The following is a 12,169-nucleotide window of genomic DNA, read 5'->3' as shown; positions in this document are numbered from 1 at the left end:
CCAGTTTGGAAGAGACCTCCAAAATCCAATCTAGCACCCAGCCCTAGCCAATCAACTAGACCATGGCACTAACTGCCCCATTCAGGCTTTTCCTGAACACCTCCACGGATGGCAACTCCACCACCTCCCTGGGCAGCCCATTCCAATGCCAATCACTCTCTCTGGCAACAACTTCTTCCCAACATCCAGCCTAAACCTCCCCCAGCACAACTTGAGACTGTGTCCCCTTATTCTATTGCTGATTGCCTGGGAGAAGAGACTGACATCCATCTGGCTACAACCTCCCTTCAGGTAGTTGTAGACAGCAATGAGGTCACCCCTGAGCCTCCTCCTTTCCAGGCTAAACACCCCCAGCTCCCTCAGCCTCTCCTCATAGGGTTTGTATTCCAGGCCTCTCACCAGCTTTGTTGCCCTTCTCTGGACACGCTCCAGTATCTCAGCATCTCTCTTGAATTGAAGAGCCCAGAACTGTGTATGCAAAATGTGCATTGTGTGAGAGTTTTATTGCATACCATATTGTCCCTAAAATTAAATGCAAGTAGTCTCTACTAGTAACAGAATGACCTACTATGACAGACAGACATGCAGGAGTCTCATTTTCCTCTCCAGATAACTACTATGCTGACATTTTGAGACAACTATCATCATTTTTGTTTCATAATCATCCCTGAAACTTGCTTAGTTTTTTTTTCTCTCCCCCAACTTTCCCATTTTTAAGACTCTAGAACCTTCCCTGGTAAATGCAGGCTGTGCTTCACAGCTAACAGCAAGCAGCTCTGTTTGAGCTCTGCTTTTGGAAAGGATGACCAGTTGTCTCACCAGCAGCTGCCCATTAAGCAAACTGCTTAATTAAACGACTAGGAAGATGGGTTGTGTATTTTCTTTGCACTTATTAAAAAAACCCCAAAGCCTGTAACTCAGACACTGAGCTAGTGGGCTTTACATTGTTGTTCTCACTTTGATTTATCCAGTCCAGGCCCTGTTGTACTGCATTAAAAGCTGATTTTTATTAGCATTATTTATTCTTATGCTGTTATTGTTATTATTGCTATTATCAGTTTCAATTTGTTGTAGTTGTAGTCTTTACACAGCCCCCTCAGCGTTCTTGTCCCTGAGGTCTCATGAAAGCCCAGCTGCAGGAAGGTTTTGGGAACTTGAGATGTGAGATGCTCCTGAGCACCTGGGCTTTGCACAGGCTGAGCAAGAGATGGAGAATCAAGACCAGGGTGCAGGCTAGCTTGACCTGGGACATGGTGTCTAGAGAGTGGAGGTGAGCAGGGAACTTTAAAGCAGTTCCATTAGCTGAAAGGACCCAGTGGCATTTGGTACACAGTATGAGGGCTTTGTCATCAAGGCATGCTGTGATCATTCCAGGCTCAACACAACAGGGTGCCAATTTTATTTGCATCTCCAAGTGATGTGGGTCCTGATACTCAGCTGGTGATGACAGAGGAGGATTCTCATCAACTGACTACACTGTCTGCAAAAGCCAGAGAAATCCTAGCATTGTGCTCATCCTGGTCCATCTCAAGGGCTGTTTGATGGTCACCATGGGAGCACTCAGTAAGAGCTGAACCAGCACAACCTGATGCACAGCTAAGGGTGCTTCATGCTAGGATGGTGTAGCCTGAACTCAGTTATGCTCCCAAGGATGGCAAGAATGGACACCATCTGGCTATTGAATCACAGGTGAGATATGAGAATCCTGACTGCAATCTTTCCTTTTTAGAGGACAGAAGCAAAATATCTCCATTTCCTCTCAACCTTCATTAGGAAATATTTGGGCACAGGGATTTTCTTATCATATTCTTGGCCAGCACTAAGCATACGAGTCCCTCTGCTGGACTTTGACCTCTTACTGCTACTGCAATGCAATGCTCATGATCAACATAGTGTCCAGCTACTCCCTGGATAGGCAAGGATACTTTTCCACTGTACAGTAAATAACACACCCTCAGGCCCCCTGCTCAGCTGCAACTGCCCAGTCAGGCATGGTGTCTCATTGCATGGCTACAAAGCACAGCTGGGGAGAAGGAATAACCTTTCATTTTTATGTTCAGTGATATATTGTTTTGAAACCTGAATGAGTTTAGGAAATGTTATAGAACAGAAATGCCTTTGCTTTTCCAGAGGCATTATGTTATGGCAGAATTATTCCAAAGCCAAACTCTGCTCTGAGTTATGCCCCTACATCATCTCTCCCAGGTATTTATAAAATTATGATTAACAGTAGCAGACATGGGACTTCATTACTTCTTGAATTGCCTTTCTTTTTAACTGTCTACAAGCTCAGAGAGTTACATATGGCCTCATTAACCTTTGTGTCAAACTGCTAATAAGGCAGGGAGGGATGGAAGTACCTCCTAAGCTGCTCGGCAGAATGTGTGAGTGTCCTATGGAAGTGCTGCCAAGGGAGCTTCAATGCTTCCCAGTCCACACACAATCTTTGTGTAGCCATGTCAGCTCATGGGTGATTGCTCAGGAACTCAAATGGTTTGGGTGTTCCCTGTTCAGCTGGGAGATCTGCATCCCCCAAATGACTTTGGAAATCCCAATCTCTGAGTGTCATTAGCACCTCTATCTTGATAGGCTATTCAAAAGGAAAGTTAAATTCACTGTAGGGTCAAAACAGGGATCTGAGACTCCACGTAAGGAATGTACATGATTTTGGGGGAACATCTGCACCCTTTTACCATTTCATCTTTCACCATTGTTAAAAATACCTCTTCATGTTGACTTGTGCAAGAGTGCCATAAAGTGATTTCAAGATGTGTAGCTCTCCATACAGTGCAGGACCCTAGATTTAACTTCCACAGAATAGCCCATGAGATAAAGACTCTGTTCAAATGCTTTGCTAGATGCAGCCTCACAGTATGACAAAGAAGCTGCTTATATAAACTTCTTTTCATCCAAGAAGGTTAAAGACTGCAGCAACCCCATCTGTAAGTGCAACCCAGATTCTAGACTTCCTTTTCCCTGAGGTAATTTTCCCTTCCGATTTCCAACCCTGGTGATCTCAAGTGCTTGCTGTCACAATCCTCTGCTGTTCAAGACTCACAGGGGATGTGGTGCCTCCCAAAGTTTCTCAGCTTCAAGACACTGTGAACTTCTTTAAGTAAGGAACGAAGGACAACTTTATAATTCTTTTTGAGAGATCTAGCGGTCAGAAAAGTAAATTGCTTTGGAAGTAAGGCCAAAAGGGTTTAACAAATAAATTGCAACACCATGGGGAGTTCACTAATCCCCCAAATCTATAACAAACAGATAAAGTTAATAAGATTCAATAAAAGAGAACAGCTCCATTATTGTTTAAAGAACACTATCTAAACATTACACACATTATTTACTGCGTTCCCTAGATGAATTCTCTGTACACAGGAACACTCCAAATTCATTATCTTTGGATGTAAAGCTTAGTAAATTCAACGGTAATTAATCTGCTTTTACCCTCTGTGTGTGTTTCTGAACAGCTGAAAAGTTCACTGAGAAAAGTTCTTTCAGCCAGTCTGAAAGAAAGCAGGGCTTTGATAAACAAAAAAGCTGTCAGACAGAGGCTTCTCAAAAGGAAGCAGAGCAGCTAGCCAGTTCGGTGTGGTTCAAGCCAGGTGCTCATTGCAAATTCAGTAGCATGCACTGGCAAGTGTCAGCAGCAGAGAAACTGAAATTACTGAAATTCTTATGCCAGTGCAATTTGCTGAAGGCAATGCACTGAGGGTTACAGCAAATTGTGCATGTGTTGAGGATTATAAAACAAATTAAATGAAGGCTAACAAAAGGACTGCAATATTTATGCATTTCTTCATTCTTTTCACTCTGTGGTACTCAATCAACTTCACAGTCTCTTAAGGTGGTATGGGGACACCGCTATTGTGCACATTCATTCACTCCTAAAAACAGGGCTCAGACATACTAGGCTACAGAATTCAGCTGGTTCTGGTAAGATTTGTCAGTATTACCATTAGCACATCAAATATTTACAGCCCACTATTACTTCTAGTCATGTGAAATGTAACCATGGGCCCCACAAATACAGTAAGTTTTCTGTTCAATGCGTTCCAATTATCTGTTTAATTTTGATTCATCAGCACATTTTACACTGTATTCCTCCACCTTCCCTTAAATTCTTGCCTTTGTGCATCCCAGTTATGCAAAAGTAGAAATGTATTAATCACCCGTGACTTACTGCAGTGGAGTCCATTACATGGTGTAATGCATTTAATGTCTGATACTTAATTTACTTCAACAAATACTTTAAAGAATTTCTAAGTTATTAAGCACCTCACTCTGTGATCACCTAGCATGGTCCAGTAAGCAAATGGGTTATCACTTTGTGGAATGGGAAACAAGTCCCCTATGAAATACGTTCTTGATTATGTATTCCCAGTTCTCTGCTGGCAAGCCCTGTCATGGAGCTGGATGGAAGGGTATGCGTCCATGTCTCTGTCCTGCTGCTGTGTTCCACATCTCAGCTCCAGCCCTCCTGCACTGTAAATTTAGCTTTGAAAGTCAAGGTATGCCCTCCTTGTCTAGCTCTGACGTGGGACAGGAACTTCTATGATCAAAAGGGATCAAAGAACCGACGGCAATCTTATTTTGAATTACCACCACAAGATTTGCCCATGTGCAGATATATTTTTTAATTACAGAGACTTTTGAATGTTGGGCTATGAGAGGGAGATGCACATTGTCCTCATCCCTTGGTGACAGACTGTGAGGGGTGCCTGCAGGAGTCAGCCTATGTACACAAGGAAACAAAGCAAACTGTTTTGATTTTCTGTCTAGATTTCAGAAGATTGAATGTAGATTCCCAGGACACTAAAAGTAGACCTATGTATTTATGTAGGTTTCACTGTAATGTGAGGATGATTTTACAAAGATTAGTCTTGTAGCTCACAGGTGCTCTAAGCTCACTCCAGGAAGCACTGCCAGAGATTACCAGGAGTCCATTATCCATCATGTCACCGTACAAGCCAAAGGACAAAAAACTTCCAACTAGCCTCCAACAATTTCAGCCTAAGTGTAAAAGAAGTGACAGCAGATGGGATCAGACAGATGGGGGAGTTGGGGGAAGAAAATGAGGCAATATTAGGGAGTGTGACATGCAGGGATCTCAGCACATTGGCAGCCTTGCTGTTGTCAAGATTTTTTGTAGGCATCACATATTAAGACTATTTGGAGAGTTACAAGTTTTACACACTATTTTCTGGCAAGGGAGTAGGAAATCATTGCCAGCTAGGAAGCACCTTGGAAATGAGACTAGTTTTCAAATCAACTCAAGTGATCTTCCTTTTATTTCTCTGAAACGTAAAGATGTGAGGGCCAAATCTTGATCTTTACCAGATCCCATGACAGTCTATTTGAGTATCTCCATCAGTGACCAGAGAGCTACTCCAAATTAGCAGCAGTGTAATACTAAGATCAGAGTCTGGATCTTCAAGAGAATCACATACGTTCTACATTATTGCAATCAATGGTTTAATTGCATTGTTTTGGCTTGGGAAGCTTTTCCTATACACAAAGGAGGTCAGGATCTGTCCCTTTCTCTGATTGCAGAGTAGATGGGGGTCTGAAGGATCTTGTCCGTATCCATCAAAAGGCTCAATGAATAACCCAATAGCGGTAAGTATGATTACACTTTATGAATAGCATTATTAGGGTTTACATGCCAGCTGCAGCTATGGAGCAAGTCAGATATACAAACATAATACTCAGTTCCAGCCCATTTCCCTTACTCTGTCATTTTTATAGCTGCACGCGTGCTGCAGGTGCTGATAGTACACATGTCTGACTGTAATCCACGCGTCAACCTGAGAGCACACCAGTTCTGGGAGACACTGCCTCCAGCAAGCCCTGCAAGCCTGGTTAAAGGAGCAGAATGGAAACATCAACCAAAATGTTTAAAATTGCATTTTCTAATAATGGAAATCCTATCTGACTGCCAGGTTGGGTTGGTTTGGTTTTGTTTTGTTTTGTTTTCTATTCTTTGATTTAAAAAAGAAACAAACAACAAACCCAAACTGAGAAATGCCTTGCAGAGACCAGCACTAATGCATGTATTTCCCAGTAACCAGAGATAGGAATCGCTGGGTAGAATCCCTTATGAATGTTTCATTCTATAAATTGCCCATTAGCGTTATTCTTGGTAATGAACAGCAGTATGAAGTTGCTACATTCTTTTTTAAATCCCCAACTTACTGGGCAAGACAAAAAAAAAACCCACAAAACTGAATTAAGTGGGGAAAAAGAAATTACTCCCTAGGAGAATTACAGTACAGCCACTTGCTGGCAAATTATTATTATTTAAATCACTTTACTAGCTTTCAATATTGAAAATACTTTCAATCATTGAAGAATCTTTAATTTAAGATAGTGGATGGCAAGAATGCAATACAGGAGACCAGACCAGCTGATCTGCCTCAGCATGGGAGCTGGACCTGATAATTTCTTAGAATTTTTTCTAGTCTAGTTTTTATATGAAACAGGTCTGGCCTGACTACACCTTTAAAACTGCTTGCATTTAAGACATGTGAAGATACTCTGTTGTCAACAAGAATTGTCAACACATTCCAGTTTTTCTAGTCCTGGGATATAATAGGAAAGGGTTGGATTGCATGTGGTAATGGGCTGGAATCAGAAAGGTTTACCCAAGGCAGTTATCACATGGGATGGAGGGATGGAAACAGTGAGTAAAAAAATACAGCAGAGATTCATTCTATCCCCCAGTACCACACAGAAATAACAGCACAGAAGAAGATTTTACTGTAAACTAAACACTCACTCTTCTTGTTTCTGGCTTTTCTCTGCTGGAACTCAAGTTTCTTTAATACCAATGATTAATGGCAAATCTTTAAAAAGAGCTGGGAGCGTGAGGAGGCAGCAAACAAGTGCAGCAATTCCTTTGGTCTGCATGTTCACTTTCTCTTTTACAGCTTTCTGCTCTGGATCCACACCAAGAGGTCTCTCACTCTGGCAGGGCACTTGGGCACAAACCTGCCCTCTTTGCTTGTCCATGCATCCCTTGTTGCTGAACATGTACTGGGGTGGCCCGGCAGTACCATCCACCCCTCCCCAAGCTGCAGGTACGCTTTCCATGAATGACTCCCTCGGGAGCGTGCACAGACACACAGACACAATGAGAGCCTCCGACTGGAAATTCAAACAAAAATATGGCTGTCTACTCCAACAGGCAAATTCATTTATAAAGGTCATCTCTGTCGAGGAAGAGTGATGGGTTACTCCCCTCTTGGAGGCAACTGCTGTCGCTCCTCCATTGAGTCACATTCACAAGCATAGTTTTGAAAAAGAAGAAAGGGGGGGAAAGAGACATAAAAGAAAAAAGACAAAAGCCTGGCAAGTCCCCTATTCAGAGAGCTAACCCCACACCTCCCCTTCCCCTTCTTGGGCAAAAGCAGCTTTAAAAGACATTAACATCTTCTCCTACCTTCGTCCTCATTGGAGACAGAAGCCCTTCCATTTTGGTCCGATCCTCATGCCAATCCTTGTTCCCCAACTTAGTCTCTCGTCCCTGTCTCAAGCATCCCACACGAACAAGAGCATGTCAGGGACCGCCAGCGACACTCTCACGGAAGCTTGGCTAGCCACCAACCTGGCAACTTGCAATCCTCAATTGCGTGGAGCACCGTTCCTGGAGAGACCTTCCTCCCTCTCCCTCCCCTCTCTCTCTCTCTCCGTATAATCTGCCTGCAGCTATGTTTGTACCATCGAGGCTGACAAACGATCCCTGCCTTACGTAATGCATTCAGCACAGGACAAGCAATCCCAGCCTAACCACAGGGATCTGGTCGGTGGCGGCAATGGGAAGGTGTGGGGACTTTGTCCCGCCTATTGTGCCGCTGGGTTTAATCTGCTAGCATCCCCTCGCTGGGCTGACAGCTTGTCAGCTCCCTGTGCTAGCTAGGAAAGCAGAGAGAAAACTTCGTCATCGCGGAAGGCTTGCGGATTCCCTGGGATAGACTTTAAGGGATTGTAATCCTGATCCCAAGCTGCAGCCCAAGTGGTTTTCCCGCTCGGGAAACACCACCAGTTGGAGCGCTTTCTGCTGGGTGTGCTTGCTGTCAGCGAGTGACCAAACCCACGCTGAAAAGGAATTCCTGTCAATTGTCAGCCGGGAATTGAGGGAGAGAAAGAAAGAAAAGAGAGCGGAACAAAAGAAACACAGCGCTGCAAAGTTGGTCAGCAAAAGGTACTGCCTGAATACATTTCTATTAGCAATTTAAGTCAGATCAGAGCCTGTCTTTGTGGAAAATACCCTAGCTGCTCCCAATCTCTGCATTTTGGTTTCCTTCACTGAGTGATGCAAGGGCTGAATCTTGCAGAAAAATCCAACTGGAAAATGGGCTTCAGACCCGCAGACACACCAATGTTTGGTCCGCAGGGCCAGATCACAGTATCACAGTATCATCAAGGTTGGAAGAGACCTCACAGATCATCAGACCAGTCCAAAGTAAATCTCCTCTGAAATGCTATCAAGTGAGTGCCCATCACTGCTCCAAAGGTTGGCTCCCATCAGAGCTAACCCACTTTCTGATACAGGCTCCTTTTCTCTGGTCCAGGGGATAACCTTCCACATACCAGTACTCAATTGTTGTCCTAAAATGAAATTAAAAACCCTGTCACACCACCAGAACCTGATTTACAGTTTCAGAAAATCTGTCAGTCTGGTTGGAGTACACCACAGGTGAAAAGTTCTAACACCCATTAACATCAGCTCTTCTTTGAAGCCCCAAAGCTATGTGCTCAGAGAGACTCAACATCCAATCAAGGCACCGAGAGTTGGAATCTGGTTTAATTCCTGACATTGCCACATGGTCCTTGGGTGACCATGGTGATTCACCTAACACTGCTTTCATCATCTAAAACTCTGCCTTCTGATTTGAGCCCGTCACCAAGGTTCCTGCAATGTCAACAAGAGAAACAAGCTCCTTTCCACTGTGATTCACTCTGAATGTCCAATGCCAAGGAGAATCCTGTCCTTAGGTCCTCTGTGCCTCCTCACTGAGGGACCGTCTCTGCCCACATGCATCTGTCAGGCTAATACAGGCTCCTGAGGGCTACACAGAGCTGAAGAAGGTCTGAGTGAATATCTTCATGGTGGTGCATGGGGACAAGAGGTGCAAAGCATGGGATGAAACTAAAGATAGACACAACCTTTGCCCTGGCAAACCCCAGCAGAAGTGCACCCAGGCACTGACATGAGAAAAACTGACTCCACACATCAATTTTCTTCTCTGTCTCTCCTAATCCTTTCAACTTTGTGGATCTTGTGGTTTCAGGGCATTTTTCTTTTATTATTCTTTATGAGGTAAAAACAGGGAGGGGAGTTGTCCACTACAGTGATTAATATTAATTTGAAAGGTAATTAACTATTCTCAGCTGAATTCAGCTGGTTATTAAATATGAAGAAATCTGATCATATCATATTGAAGACAGAGATAAGTATTCTGGAGCTGAAAAGCCTCTACAGTGCTGGCAGGCTTATATATTTCTCACTGGATGTATATAAATATGTTTTGCTATTGATATTTACAAGACTCTAATAAGACTCTGAATAAATGGCAGCAGAAATTCCAGACTCCAGTGAAAAACTGTTTGGATTTTTCTACTGTCCACATGTGCATCTGTAGAACATAATCTGGGGAATTTTACTTTCCATAGTGCCAAGAAAAACCTAAAGAGATGAGCATTTGGAAATTTTTGAGATGTCAGGCCACATGGCCAAGCTCTAATGCAATATGTTAATGTGGATGGTGCATCCATGGTAGCATATGAACACCAAATTCTCTCTTAACCCTTGGTTCTGCTTTGAACCAGACTAAACTACAGCATCTCCTGAGGTTTCCTGGGTTATCTCTGTTTACAACATTAAAAAGAAAAAAAAAAGTAGTTTTCCTAAAGGCCAAAAGAGTAATTCAGTCTGGGACCAGAAAAGCAAGCCAGGGCCTTTCTGGTTCAGTAGCACTCAAAGCCTCTCTGATCTGCATGGACTGGGGAATTGTGCTGATACTGCATGAGTCAGAGCAGAGCCCAGCTCAGCAGGATGAGCAGGAATGGGGAATAGGATGGTGCTGTTTGAGCAGCACCTATGGCCTTTAATGTGAGCTGGCAGCAAGCCTGCCCGTCTAGGGAGTGCAGACTGTCACCCCCAGCTCCAAGCATACTCTGGGCCCCTAAATTATGAGCCCCTTGTGTGACATTGTCACAGCTGAAATGGTGAGGTCTGTCCACAGCCACCTTCACCAGTGGGGCCAGGAAACCTAACTGGCTTTTACTGGGCAAATTTCAGCACGACTCTCTGGAAAGTGTTTGGGCTGGAAATTCCCAGCAAAAGTAAGAACCAGAGTGGCAGTAGATGGATGGATGGGATTGTGCATTGTATTTCATCCTCCTCTCAATCATTAGGTACCAGGTAGGACTTGAGCTGTACTAGTATCTGGGCAGATCTTTAGCCTGTCCAGCCACCAGACTTTCTGTGAGCATCCAGACTATTTGCAAACCCTTTTTACTTTCAGAGCAACAATTTCACAACTGTAGGAGCCAGAGAGGTTTATCCACACTTTAAGATGCAATCTGAATTGCTGTATCCAGGAGAGCAGTGCTGTGATAGTCTGACACTTCAGTCTTCCCCTGGGTTGCGACTCATGGCAATGCTCGAATTACCATAGACTTGTTCGACAGCCTCTGCTCCTGCGATTTTCAGATCAAAGGCACTTAGAGAGGCAAAAGGAGCATGTGAACACTTGCTTCCTCACCCTCTTCCTGGGGAGGGGAGCAGCATTTGACTGAGTCTGGTCAGCTACACCCAGAGTATCTCAGGTTCTCCATTTGCAGAAGAGAGGACCCATTTGTCTGGTTTGCACAGATGCTGCAGAGGATTCTCCTGTCCTGGATTCAACCCATCTCATCCTAAGGAAGTGTTTAAGATGGGAATATAATTACTCTTGGCTCTTTAAGTAATCATAGGATCAAGACAGATAACTTTAATCCCCCTTATATTGTCATAATATAAACTTCTGATGGAATCTAGAGAGTAGATCAAAGTAGACGCCTACCTAGTGCCAGATTGATCCTAGCTGGATTCAGTGTTGGAGCTTAATCTCTTCCTCAGCTCTGCTGAGTGCATTGACAGACCTCCATGGACCAGAGATAGCTTCTGCTGTTTAGTCATGTACATATAAATGTCTGAATTTAGGTGTCTGACTCTGCAGATGAATCTTTCCCCAAGTACTCAGTAGTGGGGAAAATGGCCAAAATACACCTCATATCCCCTGTTAGGCTGTTGACTGAGGATCAACCCTCAGCTTCCCTCTTGTCCACCTGTGTATGAGCATCCAAACCAGAACAAAACTCCCATAAACTGAGACACTTGCTGACATTTGGGGTGAGGATCCCAACACAGAGCCAAGTTGTGCTTCCTGTAGCAGTCCTGAAAACTGTACCAAGTTTGAATCAGCATCCAGTCTCTGTTGGCTTCCGATGCCAAAAGCTGCTGTCACCTCCTGCCTGCCATTCTCTAGGACTGATATTAGCCCAGCTCCCTCGGTCCATGGTCTTAGCTCCCCAGCAGGACATTTAGGGCTGCTAACATCCACTTCTCCCCCCCCCCCCCCCAGCCCCAGATGGCTTATCACTCAGACTAGATGAGGACAAGGTGATCATAGGGCATAAGCCGGCAGGGTCCTGGCTTCATTTGGCTCCCACCAAGCCTGCAGGATCTACTTATGCAGCCAGGTGGGACAATAGGCACTGCCACAGCCCAGACATATCCTGTACCACATGCCGCTGGCCAATCTTACATTGGTCATTTCATCTGGTGAACAAAAGGTAGCATCACAATGTTGCCATGGCAACATCCCACCATCTGAATGGCTACAGCATCATAGAAGGGAGGGGAAAACATCCCAGTCACATACTGGGTCTGCCTCTAAAACCTATCTTCTATTTAGAACAGGCGGCACGGGGAATACTAATGAATATTTAACACTTGGAGCACCTTCCCTGTTGCCGGTTTATTTTTGTTGCACACCTTCCATGAGCACAACATTCACTTCCAAATGAATATTATTGCTAACTGTGCTTCTCATGCTTCTCTCAGCATTGCTGCTCCAGATTTCCCCTGCTTTTCATTTATCTTCTATGAATAAAAGTCAAA

The 12,169-nt window shown here is 44.1% G+C and overlaps 1 protein-coding gene across 7 annotated transcripts in view; it reads right to left on the bottom strand.

The window, feature by feature from the left end:
• FRMD4A (FERM domain containing 4A) overlaps nt 1-12,169 on the bottom strand; it is a 424,512-nt gene that overhangs the window by 319,960 nt on the left and 92,383 nt on the right. Inside the window, exon 1 of one of the 7 annotated variants that reach the window (XM_064142609.1) lies at nt 7,442-7,643. The exons of the other annotated variants lie outside the window; for them this stretch is intronic. Within the exon in view, the coding sequence (XP_063998679.1) occupies nt 7,442-7,474 (33 nt within the window). The 5' untranslated portion in view covers nt 7,475-7,643. Of the gene's footprint in view, nt 1-7,441; nt 7,644-12,169 lie in introns of those variants that run through there. 7 annotated transcript variants of the gene reach the window in all.

Source organism: Pogoniulus pusillus, chromosome 4 (genome assembly GCF_015220805.1).
Source record: "Pogoniulus pusillus isolate bPogPus1 chromosome 4, bPogPus1.pri, whole genome shotgun sequence".
Lineage (NCBI taxonomy): Eukaryota > Metazoa > Chordata > Aves > Piciformes > Lybiidae > Pogoniulus > Pogoniulus pusillus.
The sequence above is the reverse complement of the archived record's forward strand: the minus strand, read 5'-3'. Positions and strand labels throughout refer to the sequence as shown.